The sequence below is a fragment of the Astatotilapia calliptera genome, chromosome 4 (assembly GCF_964374335.1).
Source record: "Astatotilapia calliptera chromosome 4, fAstCal68.1, whole genome shotgun sequence".
In the NCBI taxonomy this organism is placed as follows: Eukaryota; Metazoa; Chordata; class Actinopteri; order Cichliformes; family Cichlidae; genus Astatotilapia; species Astatotilapia calliptera.
The window spans coordinates 17,208,264-17,228,915 of NC_137425.1; the positions used below are offsets into that span (position 1 = coordinate 17,208,264).

At 46.6% G+C, this 20,652-nt stretch overlaps 1 protein-coding gene across 1 annotated transcript in view; it reads right to left on the reverse strand.

The window, feature by feature from the left end:
- Positions 1-20,652, reverse strand: part of rai1 (retinoic acid induced 1) — a 54,254-nt gene that overhangs the window by 4,557 nt on the left and 29,045 nt on the right. Inside the window, exons 2-3 of the mRNA XM_026165075.2 lie at positions 1,094-7,690; positions 801-894 (exon numbers count right to left, since the gene is read on the reverse strand). Coding sequence (XP_026020860.2) covers positions 801-894; positions 1,094-7,612 — 6,613 coding nt within the window. The 5' untranslated portion in view covers positions 7,613-7,690. The remainder of the gene's footprint in view (positions 1-800; positions 895-1,093; positions 7,691-20,652) is intronic.

Consider the following 20,652-nt stretch of genomic DNA (forward strand, 5'->3'; position numbering starts at 1 on the left):
AATGCAGACAGGCAGGCAGGCAGTCAGATATGGCTGGTGCACTCAGCGGGATTAAAAAAGGGCCTCGCTCTGCTCCCTGTGCTGGCTCGGCAGACGTGGCAGACCGTTTAATCCTCGCACTGTACTTCCTTGGCATGAGATAATATAAGGGGGAAACCATGTTACACATATGCTGGCACACGGACACTCTCTTGTATTAACAGCAACCACACACGAGCGCTGATGGAAATGCACGTTGGCCAAGTTGTTATAAGGTGTGCATGGCAGTGTTCTGGCAAGCATTTGGAAAGGAAGGCACGAACATGCAGACACACACATGCACGCTCAGCCTCCAGACAGCAGCAGCGTGGATGGATGGAGCCACAGGGGCTGTGGTCAATAATACACACACACATACATGCAAGCTCAGCCTCCTCCCTCTATCTCTTCGCTTTCTCCTTTTTGCACACTCCAGGGTTCCACTTTCCTCTCATCATTCCCTGTATTCAAAGCTCCCTTCTTCATTCCCTCTCTCTTTTCCTCTTCTGCTCTGCCCTAACACTCTCAGACATCTCTTCTCGCACTCAATAATGCTACTCCTTGATGCATTTCCCCCCCTCTCACTCTCATTTAACCACAACCACTTCCCCTGCACTCTCTTTTCATTTTTCCCACCTATTTTTCTGCAATTGTTCCCTCCCAATTGGCCTCTCATCATTCACATTCCCAATTTCCCTCCTCATTTCTCCCTTCTCTTCTTAGCTTTTTCTTGTCTTTTTATCCCCCTGTTGCTCCCTCCCTCTCTCGCTGTGGTCTCTTACCTATCTCTTTGGCGCAGACATAGTGGTATTTATGAGAGCAGCCTCTCCAACAGCAGCTGAGGGACGCCCCCACAATCTGGCACTTGTAGCAGCTCTGGGGTTAGTAAGACAGATGGACATATGGATCAAGACCAGTAAAGAAACAAACAGTTTGACCAACAGAGGCACATTCAGAAAGGGAGAGAAAAGAGGGGAAAATGTTAAAAGTTTTCAGTAATTCTGAAAGATATTTCTTAGCATCCAAACACATGTCAGATTGGTCTAAGATTCACTGATGATAACTGCTGTCGTACCGTTTGGGCTGAGGTGTTGGCTGCCTCCTTCAGTCCGTATAGCCTTCCAGCTACCATAATTATCCCCTTGGTCCAGATGGCACAGTTTTCATGGGCCCAGTGCTCCTTAGCCTCTGCCTCCATTTGTAGCCTTTGGACCAAGCTTTCATTGCCCTCTTGGCCCGTGGGGGCTCCTGTGTTGACGGCCTGTAGCTGCTTCATCCTCTTGAACCTCTCTCGGAGAGTTAACCTTCGTAGGCCACCTTCCCGACCCGGTCTTTCCATTCTTTCTGCCCGTCGAAAACGCCAGTGATGCCTGCTGCTGCTACTGCTAACACTTCCCTCTTGAGCGGTTGCTTCTGTATTTCCTTCCGTTTCTGGGGTGCCCTCAGTCTCACTCTTTGAGGAGTTGCCCGGTTCTTCGCTGCTGCCGCTGTTGTCGTCGTTGGTCTTGTCCAACTCTTCCCTGAAGGCTTCTGTGTGTGTAATCGTCAAGATTTTCCGTGGAACCCCGTCCTCTGTGTAGTAAGGTCCACATAAATCACCTAAGTCTTTGTAGTTTGCCGGTTTCCCACACAGGCAACATGTCAGACACCTCCCAACGAGATCTTTATTTATTGTGGGTCCCTGCAGCATGGCAGCAGTGTGTGGCACTACCTTTGCAACTGTGAAAGGATTCCTCATTCTGAGGATGCCCTTTTTTCTGCGTCTCTGAAATACGACCGCATCCTCCGCCTTGTTGACTATGGCACACCAGGAAGAAAAGTCTCTTGAGTTGTTAATCCGTACATAAGGATAGAAAGACAGTTTAGACCTTTGATGGATCCATCTACGCCTGATCCTCTTCACAGAAATGGTCTCGGTCTGTTTTTCTGATACTGTCACTACAGGACCGATAACACACGTCTCCTTGTTTTCTGTGATTCCTTTTTCCCTTCTTTCCCTTTCTTGTCTTTCTTTCTCCTCTTTTTCCTCCTGTTCACATCCTGCTGCCCTCACTACTGCCTCAATTACCTCGATGGCATCTTTCATCCCGGGTTTTGGCCCGGGCTTTTTGTGGATCTTAATTGGCTTGCCAGGAATCGGCTCTGTTGAGGCTTTGCTTCTTTTCCTTTTAGCTGGGCTTGCTGATGGTTTTCTGCCTCTTCGAGGTTTATGGATGAGGTCTGTACTGGTAACCTGGGGAGTTTCTATGATGTCATCTGTGCTGATTGGCAGAGGTACTGTGGGCTCTGTGGGGTTGACCTTGTCCTCCACACTCTCCTGTTGCTCGTCTGTTTCAGTGTTAGCCTCCTCAACTAAATCTGTTTCCTCTGAAGAGGACTGGCCTTTTCTTTTCTTCCTCCTTTGTTTCAGGTGCATCTCATGGTTGTTTTTGATGGCCCTTTGCTTTGCTAGTCTTGGTGTTGTAACTATTAGACTCCCTGCTTCCAAGGCTACCACTGAGGCATCTGTACTCTCCACCATGGCCCATCGCTTCCTTTTAGTCCTCACAGACTTGGCGGCAGCTGTAGATACGCCTTCTGAGGCCTCCGGTATCCACTCACCTGGAGCGCTGTCTTCTACTGCGGCCTCTGAACTCCAGACATTATCAGCTAGAACATCCTGCTCTGTCCCTGGTTTAATATCTTCCTGTGTTGCTTCATTTTTATTTACAACCTCTTCTTCCAGCCCTTGTCTCACCCCCTCTAGTGTTGGTGCCTCTGGACTCATGTCTTGCTTTTCTCTGTCTTGTGTCACCTCCACTTTCCTCTCTCCCACCTCAAGTTGCTTCTCTCCATCTTGTTGAGACTCTATCACCTCAGTGCTGTTCGTCACAATAGACGTCTCACCTTCCTTTAAGATACGCTCAGGCAAAGCCTTGGTTGTCATGTCATCAGTCAGACTGCTGTCTAGCTGGGGGATTGGGAGGTGTTTCTTTGAGCTAGGAGATGTAATCTTCTGCACCATGGCCTCATATTTCTGTCCTCTGCCTTTGCGTGGTGGGAGAACTTTTGTTTTAGTGGGGCACTGAGGAGGCACCACAGGCAGGTCACTAGTGATGTCAGGTCCACTGGTGTTGGCCAGAATGTCTTTGGTTATGGGAGTGACCACAGGTTCTTTCTTAGGCGGCCCTCGCTTTCTTCGTGGGCCACGTGTGACCTTCTCTTTAGGTGTTTGGACGGCCTGTTCCACCAGGGCGGGCTGAGGCGGTAACGTTTTTGGTTTGGGTTTTGGACCCCTCTTTCTTTTTAATGGTGTAGAAAGTTCTGAAGTAGGTTTCCGTTTTAGTGGAAGAGGGATCTTTTCCTCAGATTGCTCAGGTGGCATGTGTGGTGTGGGTGGGTCTCCTGTAACTTCATTATCTGTGACTGCAGTCTGAATGGGGGAGAGCATTTGCTCCACAGTTATGAGCTCTTCTTCTTTAAGAGAAACATCGCTGGCTTTAAATTCTGTGACTGTCTCTGTGAGAATATCTTCACCCATATTTTTTTCTTTTTCTTTTGACAGTTTTTCCTGGGAGGGCTTCCTGGATCTCAAAACCATATTTTTGCTCTCGTTCTCTGGCGTCTTTAGCTCATGGTGTGCTTGTTGCTCCTCTTGTGTTGCTCCCTGGTTTACTTGTGATATTGTAGATTTCAGGCTCTTCCTACTCCTGCTTTGCGGCCCCACGAAAGGCTGAGTGGTTTCTTCCTGCTGCAACAATTTAGGTTTAGCAAGTGAACCTTTGGGCCGGCCCACTGGGGCCTTGATGGGTGCAGTGTCAGTGTGGGACAAAATGCCTGGAGACTTGGGTCCAGGCTTAGGTCCTGGTTTTGCACCTGGCTTGAGAGCTGGTTTTGGACCAGGTTTTGGTCCTGGTTTTAATCCAGGTTTTGACCCAGGTTTTGGTCCAGGCTTTGAACCTGGTTTGGGTCCTGGTTTTCGTTTTATAGGAGTCTCAATTTTCGGTGGCAGTTCTGGTTCATTTGGCAGAGGTTTTGGTCCCTGTTTTGGTCCTGGTTTTAGCCCTGGTTTTGGGCCAGGTTTTTGGGCTAGTTTAGGCCCTTGTTTTGCACCTGGTTTTGACCCTGGCTTTACACCAGGTTTTGGCCCTGGTTTTGGCCCAGGCTTTGAACCTGGCTTTGGGCCTGGTTTTCTTTTTACATGAGGTTCGGCTTTAGGTGGCAAATCTTGTGCGTTGAATGAGCGTGTGCACATTCGTGAACGAAAACCATCACTTAGCATTTTGGGAGTCTGACTCACAATAGATTCCTGATGGGCTAGATCCATTTGATCTGAGAATAGCTCGGTTTTGCTTGGAGGCATGCTTGTTTTCTGTGTGTGTGAGTGGCCTCCTTCCTCTTCCTTTTCCCCCTCCCTCTCCAAGCTTAGCTGTTGCCTGATTCCCACACCTGAATGCATGATTCTTCTTCTGCCCCTGGCATGCTTACGTCCAAATGCCCTCGGCTGAGCAGATGGAGCCACAGGTTCTGGTTTGGCCAAAGGGGTTACAGCGCTGGAACAGCTGATGCCTGGTTCCATGTCCTCGTCACCTTTTTTCGGGGAAGGTGGAGTGTCTGCCCAGGAGGGGGCTGAGGGAAGTATTGACTTCCCTGGTAGCTGAGGAGAGTCTGGCTCCAGCACTTTAGCATCACTGTGATCAATATGATCCCTGGCCTGAGATGGAGGTGTTGACTTGTCATTGAGAGCAGAGAAGACTGGCATAGCAGACTGAGGCTGAGGGGCAGTGTCACCAATTGCTGACTCCATTTCAGAGGCATCTGCTGCGGCCGTTACTGCTGCTGAGTTTGGATGGGCAGGTCCCCCTGCAAACTCCTTGTCAGAATGGAGCTCAGCAGTCTGGCTTTCTGTCTTGCTGCCAATATCCCCAGACATCTTTTCTAATTCATCTCTTTTATTCATGTGCTCCTCTTTCAATGACTCGGTCAATTCCCCACCCTTCCCCAGTTCCTCCCTCACCTCTACAGACAGAGGTGGTGAAAGGGAACATTTCTCTTGTTTCTCTGTTTCTTTTTGTTCCTCTGCATTGGTTTTCTCCTTTTCTCTCTCTTCCTCTTCACCCTCTCCTTCATTGTCCAGGTCTCTTGTGTCTCTCTTGTCTGAGACACGGTCTTCCAAGGCCTCAACTTGAGGAGTTGGAGACGTGTTTTCTGAGCTGTCCTCCTTCCCTGTGGAGTATTGATCCTGCTCAAGGTCACCCCTGGAAATGAATGGCAATGTTTTCACTGAGCTCTCAGATGCAGTTGGAGACTCAGATTTGTATGTCTCTGATTTCATCTCCTGGCCAAAATGATCTTTGTGGCTGGAATCAGACAGAGCTGCCGGTGACTGTTCAACCGAGTCTCCTGCATTAGGTTCATATTTAGTCTGGTACACTGTCTCCTCATAGCAGTAGGCTTTTCCTGTCCCCTCTTTGTTTATTTTGCTGTAAACATCTGGACATTTCTCTTCATCTGACCATTTTTCTAGCTTCTTTCCACATTTTGTCGTGTCCACATCTCTCTCACTCTTGTGGTCAGGCGTCTTCTCTGTTGTCAATTCTTCTTTATCAGAAGATTTCTCTGTCCAGGCCGATTCTTCGAAATTCTCTTTGACAGGCTCATTGATGTGCTGCATATCAGAGGGAGAATCTTGTTCTTGCTTCATGGGACTGGGGATTGTAATGCTTGTTGGAGATCTCTCGTCACTAATGCTCTTCACTGGAGTGCTCATGCCATCTCCTCCCTGCCCTGATTGACATCTAGCAGGGTCAGGGGTGAGGTTGTGCAGACCTGAGTCGCCAGACCTGGTAGACATGTCATCGGGAGATGCCATGGAGCATGAAGAGGCTGTGTCGACGCTGAGCTGTGTGTTGTTATGGGCCTGGGCTGGACTTCTGCCCTGGCCAAAGTAGTAGTAGCCCCTGTCCAGCGGTTCATCGCTGCTGCTGGAGTAGCCACCCTCATGGATTTCCATGGGCAGCGGTTGATGCTGTGGGGTACAGTAAGCATCCTGTATAGGTCCCCCACCCACACTGCCACCACTGTCTGGATATGGAGGACTTTTGTATTCCTCACCCTTTTTGGATGATACTGCACTTCCAGCACTGCTGTTGCTTCCGCCACTGCTGCGCTTACTGCCTTTTTTGTTTGCAACCAGGGCCTCTGAAAGCAGGAGCTGCTGTACATTATTAGAGATGCTCTCCACCTGAGAGGTGAGAGCATTCAGACTCCACAAGCTGGGGTTTGACAATAGCTTCTCTGAGAAGCGTTCTTTCATTGTGGGGACCTGCGGTGTTGTGGAATAGCTGTGCGGTATGCTGGGTGAGGGGTGTGAGCGTGGGGGCATCAACATAGTGTTGGCACTGGCTTGTTCCTGCATGCCAGCTGAAGATGATGAAGAGGAGGAGGCTGCTCCAGGGGTCATAGGTGGCTGGCTATACTGGAATGACTCTGGATTGGTCATTAACGGTGAAGGGGTGGAACTGTATGAAGGGGAACGCCCCACAGATCGGGCTGGGGAGTGGCTCGAGGAGGGGCTACAAGTCTGATAATACTGTTCTGGGGACCTGACAGGCAACTCTGAGAGACAGTAGTTTTGTTGGGCTTGGCTATAGTGTTGGTATTTTGGATGGGGTTCCTGGGGGTTGGTCATGGGCTGCTGCTCGTAACCTCTGGAGGGAGGCTGCTGATATCCGTAACTGTTTTGGCTCGACCTGTAGGCCCCCTGCTTCAGATTGCCATGGCTGCTCATTTGTCTGCCATACTGAGAACCTGGAGGCAAGTTGTACCCTTTGTAACAGTGGGGCATAGGGCTGCACTTTTCCATGTATGTAGATGGAGAGGGTGAGTGCTGCGGGTAGTGTAGGTGACTCTGGGGATACATGAGAGGTGAAGGGGAAGGGTTGGGAGGATGGGGCTGGTGGTGGGGGCTAGTATAGACAGGGGTAGAGGGCTGGTGGCACTGGGTCTGGGAGTGGCCCAGCATATTCTGCTCCATGTACTGGGAGGAACTAGGTGCAGGAGTACCACTAGACTCCAAACGTCCAACCATTTCCTGCTCATACTGTGCTAACTGCGCTGGGTCCTCCCACTTCTGCTGGAGGTGGCCCTCGCTCATATATTGGGCTGAATAAGTTCCTGGGCCCATGTGATTACTGTAGCCCCCGGGACCCTGCAGGTGCTGACTGGGATTCGGTGGGGGCACTTTGCTTCCTCTGAATGATTTCTTTGCTTGTGAGGGTGCTGAGCCCCCATTTCCACTCCCATTTCCTCCGCCATTTCCTGGGTAACCAGCGTAGGCTTGCTGGCTGTAACAGTCCTTAGGTCCGCCTCCAATTCCTGGTCCTCCAGTTGTCGGCATGCTTGTCGGGTTTGCCAAGGAATGTGCCTCGTAGCCTGACCTGGTGTGCCCCGGGCCTGGGCCTGGATGTGGACCGGGTCCTGGGTGCGGGTGTTGTGGATGGGGATGATGTGGGTGTTGCCGGTAGGTCTCAAGGCGGGATAATTCATGGGGCTCCTGCTGGTAGCAGGGTTGGTTGCTGTGGTAACCACCGCTGCGCTCACGGAAGGACTGCATAACGTTCTCCGTCTGTAGCCAGAGCAGGGAGGGGGAGGTGAGGTGAGACGGGAAAGGGGAAAGGGGGGGTTGGGGGTTCTGGAGGCAGGGAGAGAGGGAAAAGTGAGAAAAAGAAGAAATGATGAGGGTTAGTGCTGCTGAGCTTGGAGTTCAGCTATTCTGCATCTTCTCCTTTGATATTCAGTGTCTAAATCTATTTTTACTTTCACCTGGAGTCAAAGGAAAGTTCTCCCTTTCTATGAGAAACTAATGATGACAGTTTTTGTACTCCGGCTCACAAACATTCAGACACACAGACACAGGTACATGCACCGTTCACTCCTTTAATATATTCACTTCATCATCATAACATGATTACCAGTGTTGGGCAAGTTACTTTGAAAAAGTAAATAATTATAGTTACTAGTTACTTCTTCAAAAAAGTAACTGAGTTAGTAACTGAGTTACCAGATTCTAAAAGTAATTAATTAGTTGAAAAGTAACTATTGCGTTACTTGCCTCTGGGGTCCAGGGTATAATTGGCCATTTTAACCACTTTTGATTTTACCTCGACATTTAACCTTTAACAACTATTTACTTTGCCTTGTTTGGTATCATTCTTTTCAGCACAACCTCACGTGTCTGAATTTACAGTTATGTTTTCATTTTGATATACTGTATTAACACAACTGATCTAAAATCAGACAAAAACATCAAATCCGATTAAAAAAAGTGATATTTTCACTGAAACAACCACAAACATGTTCATTGAATCATATTTCATAACCTTAAATGCAAATATAAATTGTGAATTTTAAAATCATATGCACAAGTTTTGCACACAGCAAGTTATTTGCAGCCATTTACCTTTTACTCTTTTTTTTTATAACCATTTCAAACTATTTACAGAACAATCAGCTGTTCTGCATTTTATAAGATGCCACACAAATTATTTGTGCCACTCCAAAAAAAAAAAAAAATTCTGTCCACTATAAAGGAGAACATCACAGCCTGATACCTGCAGGTCTGACAGCAGCAGGTGCATCACTCCTGTTTTCTACCTGGAGACAACAGTCACCTCATTGTTCTGACACACAACACAAAACTATCCACAACACTACACACTAACTACACAAGACAACACATGAACTACACACTCCAAACATGCTAAACGTCACAAATCTCTCACATCTCAAAACTTGCTCTCTCTCTTTTTCTGTTCTTTCTCGCTCTCTCTCTCTCTCTCTCTCTCTCGCCGTCACTCCTAAAACTTCCCCCTCTTCCCTAAACAACCAAATGTCATGTCGCCATATCATTTTTTGATTGGTCGACATGGTGCATTTTTCCACCAACACGAACGTGTTAGGGTCCCTTGGTCGTTGACCCAGTGTTTTGTGTTTTTGGTTCTTTGATTTTGTTATTTCATTATATTCTAGCTTTGCTTTACGGGTTTTAGGATTATTCTTAGTTAAGGTTCTCTGGGTGGGGTTTGGTTAGAGTTTTAGTGTTCTGGTTTTCTGTCTGTGTAATCCTTAGTTGCTGTCTCCCCTGTCTGCCCTGGTCCCACGTCTCTGTTCCCTCTGTTGTAGTGACTGCATGTGAGTCTGTGTCTTTTTTTCAGTCTCTGTTATGTTTCCTGTTTTACTTTGAAAGTCCATGTCTCATGTTAATGTGTCTGGTTTTGCTTCCTTTGTCTCGTTAGGCCTGATTTGCCCCAGCTGTGTTTCCCTCCTGTTACTCATTCCCTGATTGCTCCCTCTGTGTATTTAAGCCCTGTGTTTCTCTATGTCCGTATTGCGATCTACTGTTTATGTTGCTGTGTGTTTTGTCAGTCCACCGGTGTTAGTTTATTTAGATTTTTTCCAGTTATGTTATATTTGAGTTCAGCATTAAAGCTGTTTCGGTTTAAGTTTGTCTCTGGAGTCTGCACCTTGGGTCCTATTCCTGTCTGCACACAGCCGTCACTTAACAGAACGGGCGTTTTTTTTTTTGTTTTGTTTTGTTTTATTTTTTGGTCATAAGCAGAGAGTGCTTGCTAGCGCTGTCCTTAGACAGCAAACATGATGACAATATTGAGGAAAAAACGCGCGTATATTGTTTATCATGACTCTGGTTTTACGTGGCCTATCAACACAATTTAAAAACTGATATATATCACCTTGTTGCTTTGTCATCTTGAAGTGGTCATGTTATTGGCTTACCACGACTACTATATTCGTCCTCAGTCAAACAGCAGCACTCATGCGATTGTTTCCCCCCTAGCCAAAAGTGGGGCCATTTGTCTACCAGAAAGTGATTGGTCCGCGGGAGCGCGCGCAGCTGCTTAGAGCTGTACAGCTACTTCCGTGCATATATATATATATATATATATATAAGGTGCGGTAAGCTGAACACAGCTTCAGCTGTCTGTTTGTTGAAAAATAGTAACGGACCGCATTTTCTTGTTAGTAACGGTAACGGCGTTGTAACGATAGGAATAGTAATTAGTTAAATTACTCATTACTGAAAAAAGAAACACCGTTAGTAACGCCGTTATTTGTAATGCCGTTATTCCCATCACTGATGATTACACAACAATGACTGTGTTGTAGATTTCTTAGAATACTACCAGCTGCTAACTGTTGTTCATACGTGAAGAAATGTGCATATATCTGTGTGTCTCCTGGATCTTTTTTTCAGTCTTTTCACGATGAAAGGTGTCGCACTGAACTTTTGAAATCAGCTATTTATTTATCATATAAATAAATAATGTTTGTACGGGTGTGGGTGAAGATGCAGGCGTGCATAAGCGAAGCCAGGCACATGTTCACAGACTGCAGGTAGGCGGGATAATAACAATGATGTGTGTTTAACGTTTTTAGGAGATTATTTGTAACCGTTTCAGGTCTCAAAACACGACCCACAAACTTCTTGTTCTCCTTATTTTCCTCAAGCTCTTCCAGAAACTACAGTTTCTTACATAAACAAGCATTGTGAAGCAATATTTTCTGGCTTGTTTTTGATGCAGCATTTCATGAAAGGTACATCCAAGCCCTCTTTTTCTCCCCGCCTCTCCTCTCCCTGCTTTCTCTCGCACAGATGCAAACTCCAATTTTCTCCAAGGGGAAGCAGGAAGTGCTACACTCTGTGTTGGTGTGCATGCTCTCAGTACACCAGAAGGGGTTTTATAGTGTTTATGTATGGTATATCTGAGCGAATGAGGGGATGTTTGCCTGTAATGTGTGTATGTGTGCATGTGATGGAGAGGTGCAGGAGGGTGATTGTTTTGTGGTTTTGTTTTTTTTGAGGAGGGGAGGTGCTTTCCTACATTCATATAAAAGAGGAAGGAGGGGTGGAAAGTGTTCTTGCTCTTGATCTAAAAAAGGAAAAGCGTCACCTGGAGACAGAACACTGAGCCTCTGTGAATGTGTGTGTATGTGTTTGAGTGTATATGTGTGTTTGTTGGGGAGCTTCAGCACAATATCCCTGCATTCTACCCACCCCGGGGACAGTGGTGCATCCCACCAGATGCACAGTAGCATTATTCATCACAGAAACACGGAGTGTGTGCGTGTGTGATAGGAGAAAGCTGTGTGCGAATGTTGCGTACATTCTTGCACGTTTGTGAGTGATTTTATTGGCGTAGGTTTGTGCTGTACAGTGTAGGTGTACAGATGTTGGTACTGCTTAATTATACACAAACACAAATGCACACAGATACAGATTCCCGTTGAGGTGGTGTGTATGTGTGTTTGTGTGTGAGTAGGACACTTGTTTACACAATGACCTATATAACATGCTTGTAGAGGACAAGGACCAAGCCTACCAAGCACAGTGAATAAGATGGCCTCAAACACACTGCATTTGAGTCTGTCTGTCTCTATTCGTCTCCTCAACAGTCCACTCTCAATAAGGATTAATTGGACTTTTAACCAAATGTGTGTATGTGTATGTCTCTCTCTCACACTAAGAAGCAAATAAACCAAAGGAATGCCTTCCCCAATCAATTTCCCCCATCAGTCTTTTCTCTTGTACCCAAATGCACTCGTGCATATGCGAGTGTCTACATTCCAGGCACGTCTCTCCTCCACCTCTGTGCTGCGCCTCCTCCTTTCATAGCCATCTTCCACAGAGAACCCTGGCACTGTGGAGTTGGCCGACTGCTGCATTTATGGTTGCGCTATGCCACAGCCTCGGTAGGGGTCAGAGAGGAGAGCGAATGAAGGATGCATGCTGAGATCACCAAATCTTCCTGGTTTAGCTGTCTATCAGTCCACCTGCGTCTGTTTAGTGAGGTAGTGCTAACATTGATTTTGCTGGTGCTTGAGCGCAGAGAAAGGAGGATGAAGGTGAAGCAAACACACGTACTGCCCGCTGTCCTTCCTTCTTATTAAATAGACTGTCTTCTTGCGTTTCTCAACACAATGTTATCTGTGCTGGGAAGGTGCTCATCTCCTCCATTATTCCATCATCTCTCCCTTCTTTCTTCTCCTTTTCTCTCTTTCTCTCTCTTTGTTTTTCTCTCACGCGCATTGAATAGAGAGGAGAATGGCAGCAAGAGGGGAAAGACAACGAGACCGAGCAAAATCGGGGTGTGGGAGGGGGAATTGAGTGTGGGGGATGCAAAAGCAGGAAAAGAGTGATAGAATGATAAGTTTGAGGATGAGGAAGATGAGGATGCAGAGGACAGAGGATGATTGACTGAGTGGGCTTTACAACCTGGGCTCCTGGGAAATATGAGCTCCAGCAAACATCACACCACACACACACACACACACACACACACACACACACACACACACACACACACACACACACACACACACATAGATGCACATACAATGCATGCAAAATTGTAGATGTGTGGAAACTTACTATGCAGGTCCATAATTAGCCAAATGCTTCAGCTTCACACACAAACATGAGCTGCTACAAGTGATTGATTACCGCGGAGCACTTCTCCACTTCTTATCGAGAAAGCTTCCCTCAAGGCCTTCTCTTTTTTTTTGGTGTGTTACTGTAGATTTGTAAACCATGAAGTCACCTTGTGTATGACTTTCCATATGCATTAAAAGGACGTACACAGCAGGAGTGTCCCATCTCGAGTATTAGAATGCATCGGTCTCCAAATAAAACACATTCAGGATGGAAAGACAGAAGGGAAAGAGCGAGAGGGAGGGAGAGATGGCTGAATCGGATTTTTCCGCTGGATGGTTCATAATGTGCAGAGCTGTGACTGGTTACAGCCTTCATTCGTTTTTTATCCTCTCTCTCCCTCGCTTTCATCGCATCATCTTCAGAGGCAGCTTGAGATGGGATTTATCTCCTTTCTCTATTGCACGCACGCACACACATACACACTTACACACACACACAAACACACAAAGGGAGATACAGACAGCTCTCTCTCTCTCGTTCCATCAACTGTGACTCTGAAGCACTTCTGCTTCAAATCTTTTCCTTGCACTCTGTCTGTCTGACACAAACAAACACACACAGGCACACACACACACGCATACAAAAAAAATGGCGGCATAAAGAGTGGAGGGATGGGACGTCTCCCTGTGTGTTTACCTCCCCAGTCATCTCAGTTAATTATGCATGCAGAGGCAGTTTGCTCGGGAGGTGGAGCGGCCTGGGAGGAAACGCACACACACACACACACACACACACACACACACACACACACACACACACACACACACACACACACACGCAGACAAACATATACACGCATCTCATCACAGATATTCACAAAAAGTCACACTTCACCACCACCACCGGAATCATCACAACGCAACCTAGCACCACGCACGCCAAAGCTCGGCTCACATGCTCCTCGACAACCTGACAACGCATTTGAAAATAACCCAAACATGCCATGCTCCCTGCACCCCCTTCCTCTCTTCACTGCACTATACACACACACACACACACACACACACACACACACACACACACACACACACACACACACACACACACACACACACACACACACACACACACTCATGTCTAACACATCTGCCTTTAACACCCTGCTTAACACAGCACGCTCCAAAATAACACAGCAAAACCACTCGGCTGCTGCTCCCAATCAGTACGCCGCAATCCCCTCCCTAATTACACACACTTCAGTACGACGCAGAGCGTTCGGATGCCTCAAACTATCACTTGGCCTCTTCAGATTTCCTGTGCGTGCCCTCCCCCTCTCTCTGTGGATGCTCTGCCCTTTAACTCGATCACCTCAGGTTCAACACACTGGACAGGTGGTCAGTCTGAGTGACAGCTTCTCTGCCTCTCTCCTCCTCTCCTGCGCAGTGTCTGCCCAGACAGTGTGGGTGGGTTCCTTCCCAAAGGAGACGCTTAGAAGATGGAAGAAGCCAATATCTGCTCTGACATTTGTCTGTGGCCCACTGTCATGACACACAGCTGGAGGTCACAGGGGTTCACCCGCAGCCAGTCACATAGATTATTGGAGGAGACATAGAAGGGGGCGGAGACCTGCAACTGACACTTATAGACAGACGGGCAGACTGATGGATAGATAGTGGTTGAGGCCTGTTTGAGACTAACTTGAAGGGCCGATTTAGAGGAAACAAGGCGAAAGCTCCTAATTGACAGTGTGGAGTTTATGTTCACGTCAAACCCAAATTTAAGTTTCAGCCAGGAGGGGGAGCCAGAGATAACACAGCCAACAGAGGCAGATTTGTGGGTTTTTTTTTTACAGATGTGGTTCTTTCATGTGTTATGGCATTTTTTTTGGTCTTTATTGAAACTGGAGTATTCACTGTAGAAAAATCTAGTATTACATGTGCTGTAGGATGAATTGTGGCACAGTGGCACCTACTGAGAAGTCGTTGCACATGTTGGAGTCATCATTTCCCGCAAGTGTAACGCCACCCTATTGAAATTCATGTTTTACAAATGTATGAATGCAGCGTTCACCGTGTGCTACATGTAAGTGTTCGAAAGCAGCCAAATGTAGACATACGAGGTTACGCTTGCCTCTGCTACTATTGAAGAAGTTCAATGAAGTTCAATGATAATTAGAAGAAAATGAATGAACAGTTAATTTTTCTTGTGTATTTTTACAAAAACAACCTAAAATTGAATCACTTAAAAATTACAGTACAATTTGCATGGAAATTTTACCAGGGATCTGGTTTGACCAAAACTTACGTGATTAAATTTGACGGTTGGTTCAGATCCAGATGTAGATCCAGAAATTTTGTGGCATTTTATGTCAAAAAAATGGAAATACAGATCATTTAAATAAAGAAAAACTGTTAGATGTCATCTAAGTGTTCTTGTGAAAACGTATCAGACTGATCAGGAACTGCTCTTCCCATCTTGGACTGCTCTGCCTAACTAGTCTGTCACCAAATTCCCTGTTTAACCAATTTCATATCCAGCAACATTTTAAGGCTGAAATGCCTCCATATCATCTAAATGTGAGTCTTGTTTAGGTTGATCTTGGAGATGACTTTGATTCCACGTAGGAATCCAGCTAATCTGAGGTCTACATTTGATGTAATTGGAGTTCATGCGTGTGCGAGATGTCGTCTTGTCTCTGGGGTTTGGGGATGACTCATCGGCATTCGCAGACATGACTCTAGACACAAATGTCTGCATGCACACGTGAACTCGTGAACAGCAAGCGCACGCACTCTTCACAGAAGTTACTTAAATGCCTGGAACTGGAAGAATCGAAGCAGAAACTCTTGACTGCAGAAACGCAGACACACACACGCACACCGCTTCAGGTTCAGCGGGAAAGAATAAATAAAGGTCAGAGAGACAAAGCGAGGCAGATGTGTCTGTCTGCAAGCGAGAGAGAAATGCATCAGCCACCACAGCAATCTACTGGGAGGTTTAGGCTCAGAATCCCTATCTGGCTCTTAAGGCAGAGTGCAGAGGTTATCCCACCAGCCTATAAAATATCATTCTTTCTCTCTTCCTCTGTCTCTCTGTCTGTGGCATGAAAACAAAGACGTTCTACTCATTAGCAGTTGGACGGTGCCCAAATGTGCATCTGTGTCAATCTATTTCCCTTATTTGGCCGAAAAGCTGGTGATTGCCAATGACCTTTTCGACAGGAACAACTAAACAGTGGGACGTGTTAGGCCATAAACAACAACAATAGGGATTGCAGTCACCATAGTAACCACAGAGCCAATCAGAGAAGTGAAAACCTTGAGTGGCATGAGGCAATCACACAGGCAATCCTTGTGAGTGCGTACACAGCAGTGAAAATCAGGACACTCAGACACAGATTAGTCACATGTTAGTTTTGTGCATTTTTTTCAATAAAAACAATACAATATTATGTGATCAGATATTAAAGACTATGACGCCGACATTTCTCCTTATTCACGCGCCATAGGCACATGTGCACTGATATCTTTACAGGGTTTTCATTTATTTTCTATTTGCAGCCATAACCTGACGGCCTTTCGCTTTTAATCGCATCCTGGAAAAGTAGAGGGCTCCCAGTTTGTACGTGATACTTTGACAAGTTGTGCAGAGATTTCCTTGTTCTGCACTCAATCTTTGATAACTACATATTGATTGTTTTATCCCTCACAGAGAGGAAAAACAATTCGACACGATTCAGACTCAAATCAGCAGCATTTAGTCAGCTCTGTGAGCTCTTTCGCAAATCAACTCCGATTTGACTTTGCTACTTCTTCTTATATCACTTTGTTCATTATTAATAAACTGCTTCACTTCCCTGCTGAACAATAGGCTGAAAATGAGCATGCAGGCTGTGAAAGGATAAGTCCTGGACACCTATTTCTTTTAATATCTTCTTCTTTTTTTTATAGCCTTGACCCAAAAATCATCGAACCCTCCCTTTTCCTGCTCCTCTGCACAACTCTCCTTTATCTCTTTTTCCTATCATCTATCTTTTCTTTCGCTCTGTCTTTCAGCGCGGTCACCTCCGTTGGGCAGCTGCCGTGCGTTGCCCTTTGAAGGACTAAACCTGGCTTTGTTGACATGGTAACGGAGTGATGAGACGAGTCCGAGTGGAGAAGGAGAGAGGGATGAGCGAAAGGGGGCGACATTCACACACATGCAATCAAGCACGCATTTGTAGGCTGTGCGTTTTTGGTGCAAAGGTTGTCTTGGATACGAGGCCCTGTGACAAGAATCAGGACAAATAAACCTGATTGCTCGTTACCCGTGTCCTGGTGTTTTTATGCTCTTGTGTGAGCGAGTCATTGTCAGTGTGTAGGTGGGCGACAACAAACGAAAGTCAATGTTGGCTTGCGGAACTCTTTACTAATATGTGCAAGCGCTTAGCATGAATATATTCGTGTGTAAAAGAGGGATAGAGCTTAATGATCAGGCTTGATTGACTGCAATATTCCTGCAGTGTGTGTGTGTGTGTGTGTGTGTGTATGTGCAAATATGCGTCTGTGTCTGGTGGACTCTAAATGACCTTGCTGGGTGCAGATTGAGTGAGAGATATAGCCACAGAATAAAAGGAATAAAGAGAAAGAAGCACTATGTGGATTCATGCTCCCACAGTGCAGGTAACCTCACCCATGCCCACACACTTCTCTGCTTTTCTGTCTCCAGGTTTCTCTTTCTCCATCTCCCTTTCCCTCTCACGCACTCACAACACACACAAGGGAGTTAGGGTCCTGTAAAGTGGGCCGCAGAGCTACTTGGTATTCCATCAGAATCCTCCAGCAAGGGAGGATTGTGGAGCAGGGGAAAGAAACGATGCAGGAGAAAGATGATACACGGGAGAAGAGGACAAAAGCAAAGCAATCAAGAACGAGCGCGTCGGGTAAGTTCTCATATGCGAGAGCTGAAATCCACTTCGGCTCGCCCAAAAAGCAGGCGCAGGGAGGTAACGTACCTTCGCTTCAAGCGAATGTGCTGCTTTCTGAGGTTGAAAAACAGATGTGAAACGGCTCATATTTTGCAGTGACCCATTTTGGTTTGGCCCATCAAAGCACATCTTTCTGCCACAGACACACATACACTTACACACACACGTACGCACACACACACACACATCCGTCCTTTCCAGGTAATGGGGTGGAGTGCTCCACTGAAGCAGAGGGAACTGAGTTGGAGCAGGTCTGGTGTGACATCCCGGTTGGGGCTCGTGATGCGTTCCACTCCCATGTCTTTGGTCCCTCCGCTCATTTACACATGCGCTCACTCACACATGTGTAAATGTACGCAAATTCACTTGGTCTCACACATGCAGACACACACACTGATTTGCACCTGCTCCCTCTTTGTGCCACTTCGGTTCATCTAATTGATGATGCTGTGTCACTCCTGCTGTCTCTCTAGCACACACACACATGCAAACACACACACACGCACACGCTTCCTCTCTGTTCTCCTTGTCTCTGTAACCTCCAAGTTGTACCCTGTCCTCCATTGTCCTCTATCTGTCCCTGCTCTCGCCCTTTAGCTACAGTGCAGCTGCTGGTGGTGCTTTTCGTGTCTGTGTGCTTTTGCCTGCCTGTGTTGTGTGTGTGTGAGTGTGTGTGCGTGACCTTGTCTGAGGTTAGACTTGGGCAGACTGCTCTTTGGGTTACTGAGTGCAGAGGAGTGAGTGTCTTTTTGTGTGCAGTCGCCTCGATTTTATACAAAGTATTAAGCAGTAACTCGTTTTTATTTTTAATTGATGTGGGGATGATATTTGAGAGCTTTCAGTGGTGAGCCAATTCTTTGACTCGTTCCTGCATTCATAATTTCAGAAGAAATGCCATACAAGCAGGCTTAAAATCAGGATTTAATCCTCATAATGACTTGGGGGATGTGAACCACCAATATTATGCTGTGCAAGCCAGTCTACCTTCCTGTTTAGCTTCAGGTTATGCATCTGTTTGTATCTCATTTTGGCAAATTGTGCTTAAAATGAGCCTAATTAGGTACGTGCAATTTTCATTTGTAATATCTGTTTCTGTGCTTGTACTGACAAATACTACCAGATTAGTTTGTTACTGAAGAAAGGTTGAAAAAGAAGAGGTTCTCATTTTGCTCCAATTAAAAAATGTCAGTGAATTTATGTGACACTGAGGGCTTTGAACTGCCTTAATATGATCAATAAGCTGCGTTATTGCTTTGCAAGCTTAATTTATCGGTGAGGTTTGTCACATCTACTGCTCCATCTTCACCTAATACAGTGCTGGTGACAGGGGACAAACCACCTCATATGAACCAGGTTTTGTTGCTTTCAGAGAGTATCTTTGTCTCACATCTCTCCCTCTGCCTGCTCAATAGGAAATTAAAGGCTGACACAGGCTTTCTAGGGGTTCTAGATGTGCGTGCATGCATGTGACTGTGTGTTTGTCTATATCTATCTATATCTACTCTCATCTTCAAGTTTCACAGGGCAGAATTCATTCTACTGGATCATTTTTTATGATTTCATTTTATTTTTTTATACCCATGTCTGTACTTGTGCCTCGTAATTCCCAAAAGGTGTCCTTGATGACCGGCTCTCCTTTTCCTTCTGCTTTCCCCTTCTCTCAGCTGTTACTTGAGAGCCAGACTGGGGAATACTTCCCTCCATCTGCAGACACAGACAGCCCGACACTAAAAGCAGGATAGCCACCGATAAAGCGATTGCAGATACGTGAAATGAGAGGAGGATACAAAGCAGAGAGCAAGGAGAAGAGTTTGATCCAATAGGGCAGAGAAAAGAAGAAGCATTGAGGTAGAGGAGAAGGGATCGTTAGAGAGAGAGAGAGAGAGAGAGTGAGATGAGGGAAGCACTGCAGCCCAAATATATGGGAGAGCAAAGCACAAATGAGGAGATATTGGAAGAAATGGAAGAGCAGCAGGGGGAAAGGTGAGGAAAATGAGAGCAAGGCAGTGAAAGAAGGGGGAATATGATACGAGAGTATAAGAGGGGGAAGTAAAAAGACAGCTGTGTGGCGTGAAGGGGGTAAAGTGGGGTGATGTGAATGGAGGCGCAGAGTTGAGGAGAAGCGACACAGTGTGAAAGTGGGAGAGAGGAAAAGGTGCGCATGGCGAAGAATCAGAAGGAACGATGTAAAGAAGGAAGTGGAGTGGTGAGGGAAGAGGATGTGAGACTGAGGGCATAGAGACAAGGGAGAGGAAGAGTGGGAGGGAGAGATAGATTGAAGCTGCAAGATCAAGGCAGATGTGAGGGAGGATGTGAGGGAGGAGGGCACGGGTGGAGTGACGAGGGGGATGGAGAGACGCAGGGAGGAGAGATTGTTATCGCGGGGCCGTGCTGCCTATTGATTTGCGTTAGGATAGTGGAATAACAGCGGTACAAGGAGGCAGACTCCTGCGTCATTAGCAAAGAGAGCTCTTAAGACACCCGAGTGTGCGGCGCGCACGTGCATCCATGTTAGTCTGTGACCATATGGCATCTTCGCTGCCCATATGATTAGGGCCAGGAATAGTAAAGAGCAAAACAGAGAGACAGATGACAAAGTTTAAGCACTTTGTGGGGGAGAGAGACAGACAAAAACAGATTGCAGGATGGGAAAACATATTGAGGGAGAGACCAGCAGCAGACTATGGCAGACTGAATGATGGGAAAAGAGAGAGAGGCTGGAAAAGAAAAGAAAAGAAGTGATCTGGCCACGACGTCTCAGGTGATACGCCTCTCACTCCAGGTGACAGATCTATCGGTCATTTCTCGGAGATAGATGGAGAGAGACAAAGTTGGGCCCTCGTCTTTCTCGTTCCCTTCCTTGGCGCAGTGTGATGGTGGCAGTAGAGGTGATGTGTGTGCGAGAGTGTCTCGCCAGGGACCAGGGAAGTGTGAATATGGCTGTGGAACTCTGCCAACTGAGCATGGGAGTGGGGAGGGAGGAAAAGAGAGAGAGAAAGAGAGAGAAAGGAAGACGAGGAGGAGGAAGAGGAGATGAAGAGAAGAGGGGAAGACTCCTTCCTTTGTTCTTCGTTGATGAAAGGAGGAATTGGATCCTCTACTCCCACTCACGCTTTCTCTCTTGGTGATGAGCCTTGAAGTGTTAGGGTGAGCGAATGAGGAGGGACACACAGACACACACACACATGCGCGCGCACACACTGCTGTCTTATTCCACTCAAGTTAGACCCAAATGACT